The sequence below is a fragment of the Hirundo rustica genome, chromosome 8 (genome assembly GCF_015227805.2).
Source record: "Hirundo rustica isolate bHirRus1 chromosome 8, bHirRus1.pri.v3, whole genome shotgun sequence".
NCBI classification, from domain to species: Eukaryota; Metazoa; Chordata; class Aves; order Passeriformes; family Hirundinidae; genus Hirundo; species Hirundo rustica.
Window position 1 is genome coordinate 24,496,888 of NC_053457.1, and position 24,060 is coordinate 24,520,947.

The 24,060-nt window shown below is 38.8% G+C and overlaps 1 protein-coding gene across 1 annotated transcript in view; it reads left to right on the forward strand.

Annotated features, from left to right (window-relative positions):
• Nucleotides 1-24,060, forward strand: part of CFAP58 (cilia and flagella associated protein 58) — a 56,291-nt gene that overhangs the window by 25,070 nt on the left and 7,161 nt on the right. The window contains exons 12-15 of the mRNA XM_040071557.1: nt 2,824-2,964; nt 3,318-3,541; nt 5,542-5,653; nt 7,878-7,982. Of these exons, the coding sequence (XP_039927491.1) occupies nt 2,824-2,964; nt 3,318-3,541; nt 5,542-5,653; nt 7,878-7,982 (582 nt within the window). The remainder of the gene's footprint in view (nt 1-2,823; nt 2,965-3,317; nt 3,542-5,541; nt 5,654-7,877; nt 7,983-24,060) is intronic.

Genomic DNA, 24,060 nt, shown 5'->3' on the forward strand with positions numbered 1-24,060 from the left:
TTAGATTTGTGGTGGTATCTCAACTCAATTTGCTGTACTCTGAAAAGATTTATGGAGTTGTGTTCACAGAAGTTTATTTTTAATCTTCACTAAGCACTAGGGGAAAAAAACCCAAACAATAACAACAACAACAACAACAAAACAACAACAACAACAAAAACCCAAAACAAAACAAAAAACGGGAAAAAATGCAAACAATACCCACAAAAAACAGAAGTTCCCTAGCACTTTTTACAATGTTTTCTGTTGTCAGTTTATTGCTTTGCTGCAATGACACCTTAAATTTTCAGCCTCTCTCAGCACATTACAGTTATGACAAGATGTCAATAGGGCTTTGTAAAAGGGTGATGAATTTGTATTCTTGTACCTGATCTGTCTCAGAGATGTTCTGTCAGTGATGGAGAAGTCAAACAGGATCTCATTCCCTGTTTGCAGCTTTCTGCCTTAACTAGTCCCCAATTCTGCCTCATCACCTCAGAACTGCCTGCCATTTATTTGACAAACATATGATTGCTGCATGGTTTACGCACTCAATTATTCACCAGCAGGTTTGTCCATACCCTGACATGACATTACTGACTTGCTTCAGGGCATTGTGGTCTCCTACCTGTGTGTCACTGCTGAGTACTAAACTCGAGAGAATTCAGAGAGAGCTGATTGTCACAGGCACAGAAAAACCCAATTATTTGTGTTGCAAGCCAGCATCAATTTATCCTGTTTGCACTGATGTGAAGGAAGTAAGAAAGCTGTTCCTGGGAATTAAGCTTAAATAATGTGCTAAATCACAGAGGACTGGGATTCATAGGAACGAAGTTATACAGACATGCTCACCTCAGATGGCATAAAGGCCTTAAAAATGTGTAAGCATGGTAATTCCAAGCTCTATTAAAGCCATCTTTTGGCTTCAGTTGGCCTTCATGCAGGGCTTCAGGTTAGAGTTGTTTGATAAAGGATCTGAATATTGAAAACAAATCTATGGCCCTCGGCATTGGAGCTGCTGGTTAGTCAAGGGCTTTGGATAGTTTTGTAGATGTTTATGCATGTTTTTTTGTTAGCATTTTCTGAAAATCTGAATATAACATCTGACTTGTTATTTCAGCATTCTGTGTTCAATCCCAGTTATAACTTCCGTAAAACTCATGTTTTCCTCACACCTCTAGTATAATATACCAATAAAAGTATCACTTGCACTAATATTTCAGAATCCAAACAAGAATTTAGTTTGAGTTTGGTTTGAGATATTGGTATAGGTCTCATACATGTTACTTTTTCTTGCTGACTGTTCTTCAGTTCTTACAAATTCTCTGAACTAACTTTAAGTGAGCTGTGCTGATTTACAGCAGTTTCAGACGTGACCATTTTTCTGCTTGCACAGTGACTGTGTTTATTCATTTCCCTTTCTATTACCTGATGTACACAGACCCTTGTACTGTGGTTCTGAGCATGTTTAATCTAACTGAAAATCCTTGTGTGGCTTTAAGTATTTATGTTCTTTACTAAACAAGGCAGTTTAGATTTATTTTAACTGAGTGCGTTCCAATGAGATTTGTTTATATGAGTGTTTGCTGACCACATCTAATGGCACTTCTTGTTTATAATTCATATTTTTCTGACAGAAGGAGACCATAGAATTGTGATCTATTAAAAAAAAATATTATCCAGCAATGCTGAACACATGAGCAGTTTTACAGTTGTGGGCAGTTTTTGTATAGCGTTGATTGCATTTCAGGATTAAGTGACTTGCATTTTTATTCAGCTGATGAATTCTGCTGAATATCTGACACTGAATAAGAGAGCTATGTCTTGCACATGTAGGAAAATGAGGATTTTATTAAAGAAAATAAGAATGGAACAAGCTATTTTATATTATGATGATGGAACTATTTCTGTCTTAAATCAATGTTTTTGCAGGCGCAGCCTTTATCACAGCCTCATTCTTTCAGCATTGGATGATGCTTGTTCCCAAAAGGCAGCTTGAACATCATCCTTTATAAGGGTCAGAGTTGTGGCAAAGTCTTTGAGTTAGGGGTTGAAAGTTTTCATATCTGTGAAAATGAACTGTGCTCAGCTAGTTTCACCTTGGCTCTAATAGCCTAGCAGTGATAAAAACTACTAATAACCCAGGAAGACCCTATTAGTTTTTACCTACATGCATGCCTTGAATTACAGATTTTGTAACAGTGTGATAGAATGTCTGGGCACATTCCAGTGTTAGTTTGTGTCAGTGCTGTACAGTTGCTCTAGCAGTGCACTGCTCCTCCTTGCTTAGGGACCCCCCTTCTTTTCACACTCTTCCTAATTTACACATTCACTAATCAAAGTTCTGTGGCTCTTAAATCTTGCTGTTCCCTTCCTGGTTGCCACAAATTCTTTTATTCCACTCTGAAGCCTTTCTTGTGTTGATGCTGCTTTGTATTATACAGCAGAGATTGTTGCCCTTTTCAGCAAGGTGAACTGTTCTTTCTCACATCTCAGACTGACTGTGAATAAGAACTCCATTGAAAAGCTTTCTAAATATGTGCTGTATAATTAAATTAAATAAGGAATCCTTGAATCACAACTTGAACCGTTGTCATAGATAAAAATCCTTTAAAATTTCTATTGTGTTTAAGACAATTACATTAACATAGTATTTACAGTATTTCTTTATGGGTCTTCATGCTTGATTATCTTGGTGATTAGTTCTCAAAAACCAACAAAATGTGTACCTCTCAGAAAGCTAAAGAATGTATGAAATATTTTTAACTAACTCTTAATTGTAGGTTTCTGTAAGGGGAAGTTATTAACTAACAGTTGTTCACCTATATTCTTTATCTCCATCAGACTGAACTGCTTAAGATGACAAAACAGGCTCAGGAAACCAAAGCCTATATTGCAAATCAGGAGGCAGAAGAGAAAAACCTCCTAAAAATCATTGCTGAAGCTGATGCAGAGAGACAGAAGCAGAAGAAGGAATTTGACAAGGTGGGAATCCATAATTTGAGTTTTCAAATACCCTGCATTCTATTCCCTCATTTGTCCAGTATATTTTTAAGATGAAGATTCTTAGCTACTGTGAATGTGAGAGTACTAAAGCTTTGTAATGCCATTCAAACCAAAATGTTAAGATACTGAAGTGAACGAAATATGTAGTTTGTACTATTCAGGTGATCAAACCCTTACAGGAGTAATTATTAGCTTCTTGCCATATTTCCTTAATTAATGACAGTGAAACCTCTTAATGCACGTGATTTTGACAGATACAAGTATCGTCATGACAGTCTGGGATTGTGTGAAGCAAGTGTAACTGAGTTTATGGCTTTGCCCTGTACCCACAGGTGCTCTCTGAGAGACACGCCCTGGGGACCCAGCTTATCCGTCGCAACGATGAGGTGGCGCTGCTCTATGAGAAGATAAAGATCCAGCAGGCCATCTTAAACAGGGGCGAAACCGAGTACAGGCAGAGGATGGAAGACATGCGCATTCTCAAGCTGGAGATCAAAAAACTTCGGCGTGAGAAGGGAATACTTGGCAAGAGTGTGGCTAATGTGAAGGAGCTCAGGTAGGAAACCCAGTGGAATATATTTCCATAGTGATTGCTGCCATGATTTTGTGTTTGAGACAGAAAATGTGGTTTATGCATAGTAAAGGCTTATATCAAGCATTTTCCTATGGAAAAAGGGTTTGGCTTGACCTCAGACATAGACTGGATTAAATTCATTATACAACTTACCAATAATTAGGAGAACAGAAATATAGTAATGAGGAAAGAAGAGATCTTGGCCAAAGTTGAAATAGTTTTCATATTTCCCCTTGTACTGTGAGTTCCTGCCTACAGAGTAAACCTGACAGAAGCAGAAAAGGTGTTCATAGTCCAGTGAGCTACTCAGTGGTACAGTGGTACAAGGCCTAGATTAGTGGAACTCCTTTTGGTTAAACAATCCACAGAATTTGGGAAACAATTGACATTTTTCTAACAAAACCCTCTCCTTCCATATTTATATACATATTTTATGATGTTATGAGAGATGTTTAGTCAATTTTTCATTGAAGGTTTTGTTTCTTTAGAACAGCAATGTAATAGCCCAAACCTGATCTCTCTCCTCCTTCTCCATTTTAATGCTTCCTTTCTTGTTTACCTCCCCTGTATTTGAGCTCTATTCTTTCCTGATGGGAAACTGTGGTCATTTTCTAAGAATCAGTCTTGATTTATAGAGAGAGGCAGTTAAGTTTTTAGCAGTTAACCATTGTACCAGTTCAGTGTAGCTACCACAGTTTTGGGTGAGATCTTTAGTTTATCAGTATATTTCCATGGCTTTCAGCAGAACAAATTAACTTCAGTCCATGGTCGGTCCCATTGACTCCAGTGGAATTATGCCAGTTTGATTTGGTGAAACAGAAAGGAGAACTGGGCACACAACATTAGCAATTGCAGTTTTCATCGACTGAGTGCAGATAGGAATGGGATTTGAACTTGCTGCCCAAATGCATTCAGCCGAAAGTCTGTTACTGTATTGAAACTCAGTGATGGTATTGAAGTGTAGTGTGCTGCATGCCATGATGGGTGGATCAATTCTTGCTAACTGCAGCAGCAATCTCATACTTTAATGAAGTCCAAAACCATCATGAAAACTGCCTGTCGAAAAGACTCCATTTATCACTTGCGCTGCTAATTAGCTTTCCTGATTTGCCAATGGAAATTTGAGTTTTTTTTTTTCCTCTTTCATAACCTTGTCCAACCTCATAGTTAAAAACCAGGCTTTCTTCTCTCTAGTGAGCTAAATGCAATTCTGAGCTTAGGAAAAGATTCAGTGGTGGAGGAGGCACATCACAATCTTCCACCCCCTTCTGACCTTGGAGAATTTAAAGGATCCCATCACTGAAGTGGTAAGGCTCAGATCATTACAAAATGTGCCTTTTTCACTGCCCTTCAGCCCTTATCCCCACCATAAAAGCCTAGTTGTCAAAGAGTCTTGGTAGTGATCAATTCATTTTAAATTTCAACAAGTCACCTCTGAAATTCCTTGAGGAGATGTAATAAAAGAACTCAAAGTTCAGTTCTCTTAGGAATGGTGTCCATCATACTTAGGTCCTAGAGTGTGTTTTATTTAATGGATTGTGTGAGCCGTGTAGATTTAAAACCTTTCAAACACAAGCTGTTAGATTCAGCACAGGGGTAACTGGATATGACCCATAACAGATTTGCAGGTCAATGAACTAACTGTCCTCCTGGCCTTAATGTACATGGGAAGATGTGAAGAGTGAGATCCAGTAGTGTGTGGAGTAGATAGCCCGTGAGCCTCTCTTCTGAGCCATTCTTAATGAAGCGAGTAAAGAGGTCCAAGTGTGCTGTTTTATGGTTCCACCTGTTTAGTGGTATCAGTGTTGATAGGTTTTGCAACTACAGTAGTACTGTAGTGGCAAAGGGACTCTTTATGCTTCCCATGCAGTTCTTCCTGTGCATGGGAGAATGATTTGTTAATGTCCACATTAGTGCCTTGGCCACATTGAAGTATTTTTGATGTGTTTTTTCTTTTCTTTTTATTTTATGCTGGTCTTCAGATGGGAGTTTAATCACATGCAGAAGGAACTGTTAAGGGAACAGACTCGGTGCAAAATTTTGGAAGATGAACTGCAGAAGCCCATGCAAGTTCACAGATGGAGAAAATTAGAGGTGATGTGTGAGGATTTTGTGTTTCCAAAGCCCCTATTATCAAATCAGTGACTCAGCAAAAGCCTGTTTCATTTACTGTAACACAAATGGTATGGAGGGACTGAGCAGACTGAAATTTCCATAGTACCAATGGAATCCTTACCTGCTGAATGCTTTCCTTGCACAATGCAATCAATGTTATTTTTTTGTGTCGCTTTCTCAATGAAAAATTGCAGGGGGATTTGTAAAGAGACAGTGAAGTGCTAAAGGGAATAAGAATGCGTTAGGTGAATTTAGAAGAGGGTGATTCCTTAATATGGATGGTGAGAAATGAGATGATAGGGGAAAGATACAATCCTACCCTCATCAAACAGGGAGATGTATATGGGAATGTATACGGGAAAAAAGCTAGTAATTGAAAAGCTCATAGAATAGATAGACTGGAGAAGGGACAGATATGAAGTCACAAGGTAAATTGCATCTCAGGAAAAAACAGAAAGAGGCCTCCACATAAACAGTGGTGGATTCCCAAAGATAGTCATTCCAGGTAATGTGAGTTCAACTGCTTTACATAAACAGCAAATCTAAGTTTTCACATGATTTGAACCTGCCAAGTGAAGGGGAAAACTAAAAAATCCATCAATCATAGACCAAATATATGAACATCAGTTGGCATCACTGGATATTTTTGATGTGAGTGCCATCTGAGATTCCTCTGTTGCATGGATCTCTGATCTGATGCCAGCCTGGGTTGCTTAGTTTCTCTAATATTGAGTGATAATGTGCTCTGTCCGTGCAGAAGCAGAGCTGAATATTTTGACTGTGCTTACTAGCATGATAGCGAATTTCTGATTTTTCCATGCTGAGCTTAAAGTTGGGTAGCGTGATTAGCTTTTCTCGTGGAAGGGATTTTTAATGCAGGATGCTGAAGTAGGTTAAGCACATCTAGGTACAAACTCTAGCAGCACCTTGTAACAAATAAAAATCAGGCCAGTCAAAACATCCAGTGATGGGGAAATGAATGTATGAAGAGGCTGATAATGGGAAATCATGTCTTTCTTTCTTTCTTGATGCTCATTCTAGGTAACTGGTTTGTACTTGGAACACAGAAAGGCCAGCAGATGGCAAGATCCTTATGAAATAATCCTGATGGGGTTTTGGTTCAATTCCTAATGAACAAACACTTTCATATCACTACAGTTGTCACAAATTGGCACCATGCTTGGGCAGCAATATAAAAAAATCAAGGACTGAGTGGATCATGGGGACTGGTCTACTTTTTAGCCTGGTTTCTCAGGAAATGATGTTGTATTGTGAGCGCTGAATGTGTATCTGTGTTAGTGTCCTAGTTACTCTTGAAATGATTAGTCAATGTAGATAAAAATCAGACAAAAGATTAAGAGCAATGAGATGCTGAGTTCCTGATAAGCTCAAGCAAATGTAAGAGAGCAGGACTTTATTGAAGCCTTTATTGCAGTGTGAGTTTAATCCTTATGAGAGACCACATGAGAAAGGAAAAACCAGATGGGAGAGGGGTGTTACGAGTCCCTGAGTGAGGAAAAGTTTCAATCAGAGTTTGCCCTTCATTGAAAGATCCAGTAAGGAGACCCAAAGCACTGGGAAAGTAAGATTTGCTGGCTCCTCCTCACAGAATTATTCCTTTGCTCCTTAGAGCTTTCTCCAGATTCAGTCTGTGCCAAAAGAATGAAAAGGAAGGGATGGAGAGACAGACATCTATTAGCTCCTGCTCTTATGGGCTACGTAGGTAGAGGGCAACAGTACAGTGCAAACACTCTGACAATTTTAAGCATTTAATTCCATTGAGGAGTGGGATTTTACAGGTATGGACACTTTAGAACCCTATAATAATTTGTCTCCCCCCAAATTTTTTTCTCTAACCTGTTTCAAGACTAAATTGCAGTTAGTCTTTCTTTTGTTCAATAGAAAAATCTTCTCTTTAGAAACTAAGTTGTCACTGTTTGAAGTTCTTGAACAGCAGGAAGTACTTTCATTGCTCTTAATTTGTCAGTGGACAGTTCCAGTTGCTGCTAAAATTTGTATATTAAGTTCCAGGACTGCTTGTATACATGCAATTTTTAAAAAAAATAGTAGAATGTGTCCTCCTCTAGCTCCCCTTTTATACTTCATACTTTTAAACACTGAGATATTATGGTTTTCATCTGCAAAAAAGAAACAGTAACTTGTTATCATGTATAATTTTTGAGACTCCTTTGCTCCTTCCTAGGCCAGTGACCCCACTACCTTTGAACTGATTATGAAAGTGCAGAGACTACAGAAGCGACTTATCAGCAAGACAGGTGAAGTGATAGAGAAAGAATTTCTCCTTCAGGTACTGCAGCATCATTATTTTGTTGCAAATCATTAATATATTTGACTTACTCTGTATTCTCCGTCTACTGACATGTGCTTCCTTAATGTAATTAAGTGCATGACTTTGGATTTCTTTTGCATGCCCTTTAGATAGCTTTAGATGGCAGCACTGACTCACTGAAAGAGAACAAACTGCATCAGATTAGTTGATTTTTCTATTCTGGTTGCTGATACGTGGTCAGCTCTGGAAAATGCAGTTAAAGGTTGGCTTTAGTTTATTCATGTCATAGATAAGTCTTCAAATCAGTCTTAGGCTTTTTGAAAGGTTTTGCTTTGTCATTTTAAGCAAGTATGTTATGACCAGAACATGAAGGAAAATTCCTGATTGATTCAATTTGTGCTTAGCTTGGCTTTTGGCAGGAGGAATCCTAAAGCGTTTGTGTGATTTAGATATGCTGCTGTCTGAGGCATGTTTGATTTCAAAGTTTTCGTGCTGAACTTTGCCAAAAAATAACTTTCGTGATAGCTTATCTTTTTTTAACTGCATCAGATGTCCCTTAACCCCAGTGATAACAGTAAGATTTATGTTGTAGAATGAAGGAAAGACTGTATTCTTGTAGTGCAAACATTGCTATCAAATATAACAGAGAAGGACTCCAAGGAGGCCTGGCTTTAACCAGAGGTGTTAATCTGCTCTCTCTGGTGTCTGTAGGGATAGCTACAGATTACCGGCTCTAGGTGTGATTTTAACATCTTAAATACCCTAATAGTCTTGATGCCTGTGTTGGATATCTCTCACTATGGAGAGTAAAATGTGACCTGAATCTCCGTCTCTCTTGAGAAGAAGCTCAGCAGATCTTATCAAAACAGGGTTTGTTTCTATTTATTGTTTCATAAGAAAACATTGATCTGAAATTACATTTGAATGTAATGTATGGTGTATTATTCCTCTGCTTAGAAAAATGTGATCTTTGTTGCATAGCACTGAAATGCTGTCAGTGAAATAGTTAGCTTAAAATGTAGCAAAAATAGCTTCAAATTTACTGTGCTTTACCCATGCACAAAACAAATTCTGTTAGATTTTACGTAGTCTCTATTGTATATCTGGCCTTATCCTTAATATGCTCCCATTTTGCTATCATGTTTATTTTCAGCTGAAGAACTGAGATATAGAGGTATTAAGTTGCCTGCCCAAGAAAATCTTTGAAATAGTAGGTGTTTGAGCTTACATTACTGTACTAGCCACTGGTATAATATTTCTGTCTCTGCAATAGTCCTTCTATGGCAACTCTCTGATGTTTTTATTTTTTTTTTTTTCTAGATTTAAGACTGGGTTTGGTCATATAAAATCTAATTATTATGGCTAGAATTGCTAATGAGTTCCTTTGTGTTCTTAATTCAGGCACCAATTTCGTGGGTAACAATGCTGAAATGAAGGTTTCCCTCGGAGAAATAATAGTAAAAAACCAAAAATACTATATTCCACATTGTGTTCATGGATTTAACATCAATGTTTCTGAGCTCTTTTCTGTTTTTTCACAGTGTTTGGAGTCCTCCACAAGGACTGAAGTAGGGCTCTTTCATAGCAGGGTGTGTGTATGAGAACAACCCCCAGCTCACTCCCTTGAAGGGCTCTATGAGCTGCTGGATAGCTCACTGGCACAATGAGCACAAATTAAGTGTACTGGCAGAGCTGCTTCTGCTGAGTGTCTGGATAACCTGCTACAAGGCATTTTATTATTCTCTGGACTTGTTGCCCTTGGTATGATGATAGTATCTCTTTTGTAAAATCATACCCTGATACTCCCCAAAACAAAAGCCTTGCTAAAAAACTTACTAACTGATGTTACCAAATTCCAAATTGCTGTGGTGAAGAAGTGAGCCTAAGGAACACTTCCAGCAGAAGGAAATAAACAGAACAGTAACATCAGCTTTCTGGAGAAAGGGTGGCTTCACTAGACCACCTTCTGGGCAGTTTGAAAGATTTGAAGTGAAGTATTTGAAAAGTAGTGTAGGATTTGATCCTGACCGAACTTTAGAATTATGGGAAATAGCAGCAATTTAGCTCCAATTTCAGGAATTTTTGATTTTGTTCCCTCAATATAATTTGTATGTATGTTGAGAGAGTTATTCTTTCTCCTTTTTTTTTTTTCTTTTCTTTTTTTTTTTTTTTTTTCCTAAATCCTGGTAAACCCTTCATGCTTAAAGGCATTCAGCATCTCTTTATTATGGGTCTCTCCTGGAAGTCAGCTCAGCTCAGTTCAGTCGCTGCTCGTTTGCAGGGGTGCGGGAGTTGCTGATGACTGGCCTGTGCCTGCTTGGCAGAACATCCCCCATATTCAGAGCTGGAGCCAGCAGAGTGAGGGATACAAACTTATTAGGTCAGAGAATGACAGCTCTCCCTGTTTTGTCACACCTCCTCACCCCCAGTCATCTTCATCCACATCTTGCCCTGTAACAAGGGCATAACCATTGGGTGTATCAGCTTTAAAATGATCTTAATCTCTTGCTTGCCATACATAATCTTTTTTCATATGTGTATTTGGCCATCATGCTAGCAAATAGGATATTTGTTTAAGGTGAAGCTTGTATCTGTGTCTAATGTGCATATTATATAGCATGAATTCCTTCATATCAAAATGTATTAATAAAATAGAGTACAAAGAACCTTGTGCACTGAGTGCTGAGCATTAAAAACACCACTGGAGTTTAGAAATAACCCATGTGAGGAAATGGTTGAGCCCAGTGTCAGCAACCTGCAGTTTGATTTGTAGGGTATTCACCCTGCTGCATACTCATGCAGAGCCATAATGTTTTTATAAGGGAAAAATAATTCCATTTGTATTGTATGCACTGTAGCTCTGTCTTCATTTTTTTACTTTCTGGTAAATGGTCTTTTAAAAGTGCAGGGAACAAGGTTTCAGCTGGATATATAAATGGAAATTTTTGTTAAGTAAGGATCACAGTAGATTTGTGTAGAAAAGCATCTGCTTACTTTACCTGCTCCTGATGTGCATTTGATTATATCCTTTTTATTAGCTTTTTCATTGTTTCTAACCTGTCATTTGCTAAAAACTGAGGCAGATTTAGAAGCAAGCTACAATCCATGCTACGTGTTTAAAAGAATGATTAGCTATATTTCAGTCAGAAAATTTAGATTGCTGACAAAACGGGAAAAACCCAGCTTGACTCTTAAAATCTCATGCAAAAATCTCTCTTAACCTGTCATCAGGGCACATTTTTTGGATCAGACATATGCCGAGAGGTAGTGAATATGCAGCATGCTGAATGTTGGGTTTTGCTAGAACAGCTTTTCAGAGTTGAACATTTTAGTAAAGGTGTAAAAAGATTTCCTAAATTAGAGAAATTACTAAAGTCGTTTCTTGTTTCTGATTTATCTGTGCCCTGTCGCCACATCATCGTGGGTTATAAGGTATCAGCTCTCATATAAAAAATAAATGTGGTGTCCTGAGATGCTACTTTGAAGAGTAGCTGCAAAGCAGGTGGTCATACTTTCTCTTTTAATACAGGCATTCTCACAGTTGCAAGCTGCTGTGCTGATGAAAAATGCTGTCTTAAAAATCAGATCCAAACCCAAGGTCTTGAATACTTAGGGTCAATAAAAATCCAATGGCATTTTTTCCAAACATAGGAAATGTTAGTTCAGGGATAGCCAGTTTTCCTGTCTCAGTCGTTACTTTCTTCCTGAATTTATACAGTCAAAATAGAACGTTATTTTGGTTCTTTTTTAAACTGTTGAGTAATATTTCAGGGCTTTGTGGAGAAATATGTTGTGTGTTATCCAGATCTCACTGAGGGGTGAAGGTCTTTGTGAACACATGTGGAATTCCTGAGGCGTTCTAAGGCCATAAGGAATAATTATTGATAACCAGGAGTGCTCTGCATATCCTGACTGCAAAAATACAGTTACTCACTTTGCATGTGGGGCAAATCCCTCATGACTGAAGCTCTGCTCTGCTGTGTACTGAGCAGTGATGTGGTAAACTCGCAGTGGAAAGTATTACCTTGTTAGGATTATGATTAGTGTGGTTTTAGGAACTTATCCCATTAAAAGTGAATTATGCACTGCTTTATTTGTTTCAAATTTAGTTCTTTCTCTTCAGAGCGAACTCCTCTAATTTGATTTTATGTCTGACTGAGCAGAATTTTATTCAGCTGCGTGTCTTGGAATGGATAACAGCATAAAGATTCACATTATATGTCAGTTACCTCTTTTGTCAGTCATCTCAGAAGATTGTTCATAAATGTAAAAGAAAATGCAACCTAGATTATTTATTCAGGGAGGCAAAAGCAAATGTCTTATTTAAGCCTTGCATGTAACAGTGTAGCACTGCTCTTCTCTGCATACGTATTTTTAATCGCTATTGTTTTAAGCAATCAAAGCCCAGGACTGGGCAGTCAGGATGTGATGCTGCGCTGACTATGTCTTGAGCTCATAGTTCAAAGAGTGCAAAGGCAAAAGGCATGATTAGCTCATGTATCTGACTCAGGGATTACAGCCAGAGAGCACCCACGTGTCCTTGCATTGAGCCAAGTTTTAAGCTAAGTTTCAATCCCCCCAGAGAACTGAGTGTCCCAGGGACAGAGAGTAGGAGGAATTGAAGGGGTGCTGCTGTCTCCAGCCCAGCTCCATTTCAGGTGTTGTGAGATACAGGGAGAGGAGAATGAGAAACTTCCTCTGTGACCTTGGGTAGGCTACTTAGCTTGTGCATGCTTCACATCAAGTAAAAAGGGAATAAAATAATTTCCATTCTTGTACTGGTGTGTGAATGAATATATTAGAGAGATGACTCAATTCAGTAGCGAAACACTCAAAATAGGCAGATGTTTTATTTTATTTGTGCTAACTTGGTAGTAGAGCTGTTCTATCCAGTTTGAGGTGTTCGTTGCTATAGTGTCTGAACATACACATAACCATCTTTATTTCTCAGAGCTGGTACTATAGTTTCATAAAGAAATCTGCTTTAGAACAGTGTGTTACTGTGTGGGCTTATGCAGGTTGGCATCTATTGAAATCAAAGTTTTCTCCCAAGAAATGAAGGAGCTTGGGTATTTGCTTCCCTGTATTTGTTATGCATTCCCCGCCCCCCCCCCCGCCCCCCCCCCCCCCCCCCCCCTTTATTATATAAAAATACTTTTTTTTTTTTTTTTTTTTTTTTTAAGGTCTCGTGGTGTTTTTTCAGCACACTTTATGGGAGCCTAGTCCTTCTGAAAATCAGCTCTTTCCCTAGCTTGGGAGTTTCATGAGGCATGCTTTGGCTAAGTTCTTCACTCCTCTCACAGTGCTCAAGTAGCTGCCACATAAGAGATATGTGTGCTCAAATGCTGAGTAAGAGATTTTCTCATCAGGCAACCTGCTAGGAAAGATGAAAGAATACTCTCCTATCCCCTGCCCTTACTTTGGTACTCTTAAGTTCCCGATGAGTTTTATCTTAGATGTTATCTTCACATCTTCAGAATGGCTGAGATTTATTTTACCCTCTCAAATCTGGCATTTATTTTTTTTGGTGCCCAGTGTACATTCTACTTGGATTTGACAGTAAAACCTACTTGAATGTTACAGGTAGGGTACCGAGCCCGAGCTGGGGATTTTTTGGCAGAATTGTCTATTTTCATAAAAAAATAAATGCAATTCACTTCAGGAAACTAATGACTGTAGAATCCCTAAAAGTCTCTATTGACCTGCCCATTATTGTTCCTCTGTCATCTTGTCTTTAGAGAGATTTCAGCCGAGGTAGCTTGGGAGAGTGCTTTGTATGCACTGAAACTTACAGGTGAACTGCAAAATCCACTGCCAAAATGCAATCCTTTCTTTACCGCTCCTTTATCATTTATATATGAAGCCAGCCTTTTGAAGGGATTTTCCATCCAAAAATGAAAAGGGAATTTTTTTTTTTTTAGCTTTTTATAGTGCAGTAGGACTTGGTGTTTTTCTATCTCTGTTTCCTGGAGGATTTGACTTCCTCTGGAAGCACTGGATTAATACCCTATCTTGCAGCTCAAGCTAGCATTTCTCTCAGCCTTCAATTATAGGAGTGACTATATTGAGCACTAGGCCTTTTCTATGCTTAAAAGCCCCATTTCTACCAGCAAAAAAGTCACTTTTCTGGTTTAGCTTGTACCAGCTCTTGAATGGCAGAAGACTTTCCTGCCAGTAAAATTGCATCTAATTGCATAGACAGTAGCTGGCATAAACATATCAGGAATTGCACCACTAACTGAAATTGGCCAGAGTTGTCAGAAACCACAAGAAAGAGCTCTTCAGGCACATAAACAACGAGCAGAAACAGACAGAAAATATTGGCCCACTGTTAGATAGGAGAAGTGAAATAGCAATAATGCTTTAAAAGAGTGAAGTTCAACAAGTGTAAGGTCTTACAGCTGGGAAATTCAATCCAGGAGTGCAAGGCCAGGCTGGGATCTACCTGGTTGGGGAGCAGCTCTCTGGAGAGGGACCTGGGCATCTTGGTGGACAACAAGCTCAATATGAGTGAATTTTGCTGCTGCAGCAAAGAAGGGTAACAGACTACTGGGTTATGTCAACAAGGGCATCGCCACCAGAGGTTATTCCACTCTGCTCAGCACTTGTCAGGCCACACATGGAATACTGTGTTATAAAAAAGATGGACAGCCTGGAGTGGGTCCAAAGGACGGCCACAAAGATGATTGAAGAATTGGGAAGCTTGCCATAAGAGGAAAGTCTGAAACTACTGGAATTATTTGGCTTTGAGGAAACAAGGCTGTGGGGAGACCTTATAACTGTGTTTTGGTACGTAAAGGGTGGTTAAAAGGGAGATGGAGATTTTCTTTTTGTGAGGAATCACAGGGTGAAGTTGGGGGTAATAGGTAGAGGTCACTCCTGTGGAATTCTGATTGGAACAAGAGGAAAGCTGTTAACAATGAAAACAATTGGAAGGCATGGCAATAATCTCCGCAGGGAAGTGGTGCATTTCCTAACACTGGACACTTTTAAGATCCATCTGGGCAGGGTACTGGGCCATCTTGTCTGGATGATGCTTTTGCTGGGAAAGGCTGGACCAGATGATCCTTGAGGTCCCCTTACAACCTTCTATTCTGTGATTCAGAGATTTGAAAGGTGTGAGTGTAGGATCTAATCCCAAAGCCCTTGCATGAGTTGGCCCATTAAAGGGACAACTAATGTACTGTTTGCTCTCATAGATGTATATTGGTCACCAATATAAGCAAATGGGAATGAAAGAAAGGTTGGACCATATGAATCTTGAGGTTTACTTACAACATAGTATTCTGTGATTCTGAGAAAGCTAAGCTGCCAAAACTTCCAGCCATTGATCTAATGGTTCCTGATGTGGGAGGAAGAGGGGGGTGAGAAAGGCAGAAAAATGTCTCCTGACCTTATAAAAAACTTAAGTGTTGCTACATACCTTAAGGAAACAAGAGAGAGAAAACAGTACCTGGTGGAGTGTGAAGTTTGCAGTTATGACTCCAGTTCTAAGTTGGTGACCGGAATTTCAAGGGATTTGCATTGAAATACAGAAATGGGAAATACTGTAAGAACTCGGATCTAACATTTGCTTTTTGGCTTTCAGCTGGGTATGAATCATAAAGAAAAAGTTTACTTCCCCAGTGTCATGCAGAATTAGGCTGATGTGTCAAAGGCACACTGTAAGAATAGCCTTGATTTAGACTCCAAAGACAATCTCTGTTCTTTTATCAAATGAAAAAAATAATGTGTGCCCATGAACTCTGGCTGCAACCCAGTTTTAAGTTGTGATGGATAAAAAAATACCTCATTACCAGCTCAATATTTTGATGCATAAAAGTCTACTGAATTAGTGCCATCAAAATAATTTCAGTCCAATACCTTGAAACTTATTTGAATTGGAATCTCCAGTGCAGTATGAAGTGACATATGGAGGTACCTAATGCATCGAGTCATCCTTTAGGACTACTCTTAGATTCTTTCCTTCTTGTGCCATTCTTTTATTTTCCTTTTGTTGTGTTTGAAAGGTTCATTGCTAAACTGCCATTCTTTTATTTTCCTTTTGTTGTGTTTGAAAGGTTCATTGCTAAACTAGGACTTTGAAGGAGGATTTTAGCTTTGGCTCTAAGTGTTGATGTTTTGTATTTATTATCGGTTTTAAATTGAAGGATTAATGTCTTTCAGTGATTCTACGCCTGGCATGATGATTTTTCCGTGGAATTAGAATATCTCTGGTGTCTTTTGTTCTGACACTGATAATTTTTTCCCAAACAACTTAATTATTTAAGTTTTAAAAAATTGATTGTGTAGCCAGTAGGGTTCTGTGAGTAGGGCAGAACCACTCACACTAAGCCAATTGTAGGATAATTGTGTTAAAACTTGGTGCAATTTACCAGGGCTCATATGTGATGATGTAGTAAGGAATCATATCTCAAAAGCATGAACAGTATGAGTCACCTGTGTGAAGGTCTCTTGAGGGTCTACATATCTACCTGAAAGTTTTGTGTAAGCTTTAATAATTCAATAGATATCTGAGGAATGTTCAGTTCTTGCCCTAGCTCTCTTCAGAAAGGAGTTGATTTCTATTTCTGCATCTTTCCAATACATTTCTTGGTGCATTAGTTTATTTTAGACCTTCTAATCTCAGTCCATCTAGAATTAGAAGATGTTATACGCTATAGAAATTTACAGCATGATAAACTGCTCTTAAAAACACACTGACATTTAGATTCTTTCCCTCCTCCCACATATGTTGCAATTCAAGTGGAAGAGAATAAAGTCTTCCCAGAAAAATAGCCTTTTTTTTTTGGTATGTTTGTTTAAACAGGGTTTTGAAAAAATGGGTAGGAAGTATGATGATCAATTTAATGTCACCAGGTGAAGATAATTGGCTGCTTTTTAGGGTGAGAAAATAATTTTCCAGAAAAAAATAGTGCAAATATTTCTGGCACTGAGAAATGGGAAGCAAAGCAGATTATCTAGTTATCAAACAAAATACTTTTGGTGAACAGTTTTCTTAGCGGAAGAGAATTTTTACTGACTCTTTGTGAAACTACCCTGCCCTCATAAACAAAACAGATTTCCCATGATAAAGGGATTTGGGCAGAAGGAAGGTGCAAGTGTGTTTGAGAAAATAACTTCTGGGGATCTGCACCATTTTTAGCTCATCTAATGATGTTTTGGTCAGAAATATTCAGATGTCATTTACAAAGCTGAGGAGGTTGCAGGCAGAGTAAAACTCCCTTAGGGTTTATGGGTGGCAAATATAAATGAATGCTGAATCTGTTTTACAAGTTTTTTAAAAGAATTGATAATTTACTTGAGTTCAAGCTTGAAAGGGAACTCTAGTGCGTCATCAGTTGTCATCCCTCCTCATCATGCAAGATTGTTTTATTTACACAAATACAATCCTTCATAGATGAGTGTCAAGCATAGTTTTGTGTCCTGCATTCTAATACATGCACACCCAGCCCACGAAGTTTAGCATGCCTGAAGATGTTGCTGACTTCAAGTACACTGTGGCTTATTGTATTTTTTCCCACATTTGTAAGCTCCTCCTGTGGTCCAGGCCTGCTGTTTCTGAAAAGCAAGGAGAAGGTGTATTGACACAGCCACCAGCATGGCAGACTGGGAGAATAAGTTTTATTCCTGTGTGTCTTCAATGAGATTTAGTGAACTTTAGCAATTCATGTAATAACTCTTTGTGTCCAGAACCCTTTTAGAATGAGAAGAGGATCTCTGCCCTGGCTGGAAGCAGTTCTTCAGGATGTGTAAAATAAAGATTTAATACCATTCAGATACTGAAACAAGGATGCCATATAAGAACCTAAAGCACAGCACTGTCATCTCTAATCTGCATCAGCAAAACAGAAACAGTGATCACCAAAGTGGTTTTTTTTTCAAATTCATTGTGTTTGGTTTAAACCCAGAATCCTGAGCATGGATACCTTGTAACATTAGACCAAAATATTTTGTAAAATGACCCAATCCTAAAGTTCTTGGTCAGAATTGCCCTTAACTTCAACATTAGTTTGCTAGAATAAAGCTTAGATAAAAAAGTTCAGGAATTGTTCTAGTAAATAACAAATAACTGAAAACAACCTTGTTTACTCCTCATTCCTGTGTTCAGCATGTATCTGAGAAGGAAATAAATCTGCTGTGCACCCCAGGGTAAACTATATTAATCAACCAGTTATCTTGTTAAGGGAAAATAAATGACTCGCTGTGCTGACTGAATACATTGCAGCGCACAGACTTTGCAGAGCTATAGCAATCCGATACTGACTGTCAGCCATCCAGAATCTGCTAGAGAAGCTGAAATACTGGAGGAGTGCAGCAGCAGTGTAGTAATACATTCACAAGCCCCAATTCTATAGGGTGGCCCAGAGCTAGAAGTACACCTTTAGTATTCACCATTTGGCAGGTGTTCTTGTGTTACGATAAGGAGTGTTCTGCTCTTCCCTCAGCAGCAAGATATGGACAATCTACAGCATCCCAGTCAGTGATGGATTATTATCTTGTATGACAGTTGCAACAGCAGCAAAACCCCACCAAAAAATTAATTCCACAGGGACAGACTAGATTTGTTCTACTCCAGTTCTCTTTTTTTCATTTTTACTAGGAGAGGTGCTGTTGTTGAGGGAACCCATGCAGAAAGGTGCTGCAGCTAAGGCAGCTGTTAGAGGAAGGGCAGGCAGAGTCACTGTGGCTGGTTGGGTTTTTTAGAAGGCTGGCTTAAAATGGGACATAGGAGGACACAAACAGGTGTAGAAAGAACCTAATTTCTCCACTCTTCTCTTGACACATCCAGAAATGTGCTGCTGAGTGCACAAGAGCCATGAACCTTGGTAGGGAGAGTGTCTTCCGAGTAGGGTGCATCAGTCAGCCAGTTGCTGCTCCTCTTGGAGCACCTCTCAGAGCTCAAGGCTTCCCATGCCTAAGTAGATACAGCTGTAATCTTAAACAGGGCATGGGACACTTGAGCACCGCAGTTGTCTTTACATGGACATTAGGATGCACTGTCTTTCCCCTTCCTTTAGTCCTGTTTCTTTGAATTTTAAGAAGCAGGCAAGGGGAGCTGAAATAGATCTCCTCGAAGAATAGCAGAGGCTCAGCTCTAATTACAGTGAGTCTGAAGGAAGCCGGGCATTAAAACATTCATGATTTCAGAATTACTGCATATGTTTCTTAGAGGTACTGTTATTTCTTAATAGGTTCCAAAGTGTAACAGGAGACTGGTCTTTCTTCCCTGAGATGCTTGATATATGCAGGGGAACTCTGCTGTCCTGTCAAAAAGATGTATGTAGGTTTTACTGCCTTGTTGGACAGGTATTGTAGATTTAAGTGGTGGCTTGACTTTGACATGGCAGTTTAGAGGTAGCAATTCCAGAACACCAAAGGACTTGAAGCAAAGTGCTCTCATCTTTCAGGGAAATCTTAAGATCTGAAGGTGACTAAAGAGAGGTAGGTGCCTAACTTAAAAATAGATGTTTCTAGAAGGAGCTCTGCAATCTCTCTGACCCTTCGAGGTCGTCTGTCAAATCAGTCTGAAGTGAGAACAGAAGCTGGGTCTACTGGCAATCTCCATCCCAAGCTATCACCTGCAGGAACAGGTAATCATTATCAACAGAGCTGTGATAATTCTCCTTTGATTAATCTAAAATTTTTTACATCTAAATGGCTATTGAATAGCTGAAATACATGCTGTTACACTGACATTAAAATACAGAGTTTTTAAGTCAAATAGTCTAGATCTGGAGACTTTTTTTTTGCTTAGAACCCTCTATAAAGTAATAATTATACAGTAAAAGGTTCCCCATCATTCGCTTTGTGGACTTATTCACTCAGAATATTTAGAAACCTTGTTGATAAGATTTGTATCAACCTGTGATCTCCTCCAGGACACTTGAAGACAAACTGTTACTAGAATGCAAAGCAAAGGTTTGTTTAGAGCTCTCTTCAACCCAACTGTCCAGCAGCAGGCACTGTGGAAATAGTTGGAATATTTACATAAATCCATGTCATGTCAGGAGTAATTCTTCAAGGAACAGCTCACTTTCATGTGTGTATCTGTGTGTATTTCTGCTCACACATGTAAGAATAGGAGATAATTAATTGATAATCTTCTGCAATGTAAAGTAGAAACACTGTGATTAAATGATCTACTCTGATTAATGATTTTATGAACTCTTGTGTAATGTCAATAGTAAAAAGGGTACTGCAGCTGTTTTTCAGCAAGACACATCCATGCCATTTTCTTTGGATAATTTATATTAAATTATCATTTGATAATTTGGATTAAACTTGTTTCTCAGAGTTCAGAAGTTGAAAGGAGAGGAGTATATGTGGTTTATTTGTTTGTTCATTGGAAAAAAAATTATTTTCATACAGCCTTATTAGGGAAGATCCAATAGCATCAGTTCCTAGCAATAATAATAAAATAAGTTGCAGTTGCACTCCAGGTGGAAATGTTAATCCCTTGTTATTGTTCCTGGAAGATGGTGATACTGGAGCATTCAGCTCTTGCTGTTGCAAAAGCCAGTCAAGGGTGAAGACCTCACAAGGTGCTCCAAGGTCTTTTTTTCCTCTCTCATTAAGCTGTTTTGAAAATGCCAGTCAATTTGGTTTGCTCTGTGCCAAAGGAAACAGATATGCTCTTGATATTATCAATTGGAGAAATTACAAGACAAGTTTGAGTGGTGCAGATTTCACCAAAGATGAGATTATCCTAGCCTTTCCTTCAAGCTGGTGGTTTTCACAGAAAAATCCAAAACCTCTAATGCAGTGTTAGTGTTGCCACACTGTGAAGGGGCCTCAGTGTCCTCTTTCAAACATAATTAATTTACTCAATAAAAAATCTCACATTGGGCAGTTAAAGAAGTGTCTAGGAGATATTGAAAACAGGAGCTGTTCTAGGGATCTGCATCCTTACAAGGGTGTTTGGTGGTGGAGGTGGAAGAGACAGGAAAGAGCAGGAGGTTTTGGAAAGTGTTTACAGAGGAAGTTAATACTCCACATTTCTCATGGTGCTGCAGGCCACTTTCTTCTGTTATTATAAAATTTGTGAAGGTCACCATATGCTAATTTTTCTTCTTTGCCTCATAAAAATTCTAAAGATAGATGTCCTGAGCCAACAGCTGCTGCTAGGTATACACAACAACAAATAAATGTAGGACTTATACAGCTGAAATGGCTGTGACTAGATATGTGTGTCTGTGTATATATTTAATCCAGATTTCCATGTCCTGTTTAACACTTATGGAGAGGAATCACCACCCCTAAGGATGCTCTGCTGCTGCATGACATCGTAAACAAAATGCCTCTGGAGTTCAGCACAGTGCTGACATTTTGGTTATAGTGCCAATAAACAAGAAACCCCTCGTGGTGCAGTTGACTGGCTTGTTATCCCCACCAAAGCCATGAGGAACTGTAGAGTTTTATATTGCTTTCTCCACCTTACTAATTAAAATAAGAACTTTTATTTAGGTTGAATTTTTTAAGGACTGCTGACATACACTGCATTGCACACTTTCGCACTACATCTTTATCTTGTTGAGTTTTTTCTTTTGCTCAGTTGCTGGAGACAGAAACTGACAAATTAAAATTACTTTGATGCAGTCTTTTGGATTTTATCATTATTTTTTTAAGTAATTCATGTTCATAATAGGATTTCTGTGGGTCCAGTGGAGAAGGTTTTTGGGGTGCTGCTAAGCCAGGTAAATGTGTTGAATTATCTGTTGGGCAAGAAGCTGATAAAAATGAGGAAGCTGGGACTGCTGGGACTATTTCTGCTGTGAATACATCTTCATTAAATGTATGGTCATCCATCATCTCTGGTTCAGAATAAAACCCCGGTCTGACTAACAAGATGTGCCATTTCGTGGTGTCATGGTGAGGGACAGGATGACACAAAATGGGGTCACATCTTTAGAGTTCTGTTCCAGCCTGGGAGTGGTAAATGCTTCCCATTCCCTGTCAATGGCTGTGAATGCCTTGCTGTCACTTTGGGAATGTGTCTGATGGTACTGATGGTCCTTCTCATGTGCAAAAGCAAATGGGGCTGTGCTGGTCAGCAGCAATAACTTCTTTTGAAGTAGGATTTTGCTGGCAAAAGTGATTTTTCTTGCTGAAGATGGAGCCAATTCATGATCACCTAATCCTTGACAATCAACTGAAATTTGCCAAATGCTAGCCGGTCTTCTGCAGAAGAAAATTATTTTTTCTGTTTGCTGTAGAGCAAGCAGGCCAGGAGAACTACAGAATATGGCTGAGACAGCACCTAGTTAAATTTAGGGGAAAGCACCGCTTACTTCCCCACCCTCCCTCTCTAAATTAATGGATGTGAGACTTAGGGATGGAGAAAATTACTGTCATGGCTGGGCCTACAGACAGATCTGTGAGCTCCTCAGAGATCCCCAGGGAAACAAATCTAAGACAGGAAGGGCTGTTCTAACAATAATGTGCAATTTTATTTGCAGATTTTTTACAGCAGGTATTCACAGAGGTGTTGAAATTCTCTTTGGAATGTCTGAAATTTAACTATAATCCTCAGCCTGAGTGTCCCAGCATGCCCTACATACAAAATATGAATGTGCCGTCATCTCTCCACCATCATCTTGGCTTAGTTTGTGTAATAAACCAGTGAAACTTGTTGGTGTTATGGGCTCAGTCCTACAGTCAAACATCTGCTGAATTCCATGGGAATTTCGCGGTGTAAGGATCCTGTAGAAAGCTTTATTACTGGCCTAGACATGGATACAGGTACATTACTCTTACCAGTGAAGGCTTAACAGCGTGGATTTCCAGAGGTTTGATGGATCTTCCTTCACCTCAAGAAGAGCTGTCCCTTGCAGTGTGTTTGTGACTCTAAGTTCCTTCATCTCAAAACCTCAGAACTGTGGAAAGATGTGTGTTGTGATGGCAGCCGAGTGTGAGGATGAAGAGGAATGTGAGGGGAGGCAGTTTGGGACAAGCCAAAGAAATGCAGCAATAATGGATTGACTTAATATATTACAGAAAACAAAGTTTTTCTTTGTGAATTTGTGCTGACACTTTTTTCTTGGTCATTTCTGATTTCTTGTGTGTAGAGACAGAAGCACTTGCACATGCACCTTGTGGCTCACATAGATTTACTCTTGTGGTTGCTGTTTTTAAATTAATTGGAATTAATTCATTTCTTTTTAATTATTTTTTTGGATCCTGGAGTAAAATTTCAGAAGTTATAGAAGTGCCAACTTGTGACTACAAGCTTCTGCTGAGGAGGAAAGAAGTATCCAGAGTTTTCTTTTAATGTTTTGCTGACATACGGTGCTTCTAACCCAGTGACAAATTAATTGACTAGATGTAAATGAGATGGACAGTGCTTAGTAAGGAAGGACAGGATATGCATTATAAAACATCTGGTTCTGCCTCTGTTGGATTGCGGATACAATATACATTGGACACCTAATGAGATTCTGCTGCATAAAATAGATTCTCCTTACAACAGAATTGTATGCTTTGTCTCTAAATGAGGTTATTATACACACCATTGTACAGTGTTTGAAGAGCTTGGTTAGCCATTGTAGAGGGTAGGGAGAGGAAAAAAAATTGGAAAACAATTGCACTTAAGACCTTCAATCTATCAATTGCCCCATATTTGTCCAAATTACCATTACACCATTACAAAATACAAATATATGATACATTTAGGGTTGAAATGTTAATATTGACTGGCCAGGTTTTGACAAGGTGGATTTTTCTTTTGCTGTTGTTTTCACCTAGCAGTAAAATCTTATTTCCTCAGAAAGAAAAAGCTGGTAGTAGAAGTACCACTATGAAGTGGCATAATAACTCTCCACTCAGAATGAATTATCAATTTAGTATTTGCTGCTATGCAAACCTCAGTCTGAGTCTCAGGAGGTTTTGATTTTTTCAGAGATAAACTGTGAACAATTTCATTTATAAGGAACCCTCCCTTATTAATCTAAGGAAACTAATCTTAAGCAGCAATTAAGGACAATGCATGCAAAAGTAAGGCATGATTTGAAGGGATTCCATTTTGGGGTCCCAACTTGTTACCATTGTAGTACATAGTTTTCAGAAAATTATAAGGTCTGAAAACTCCAGACTCCTT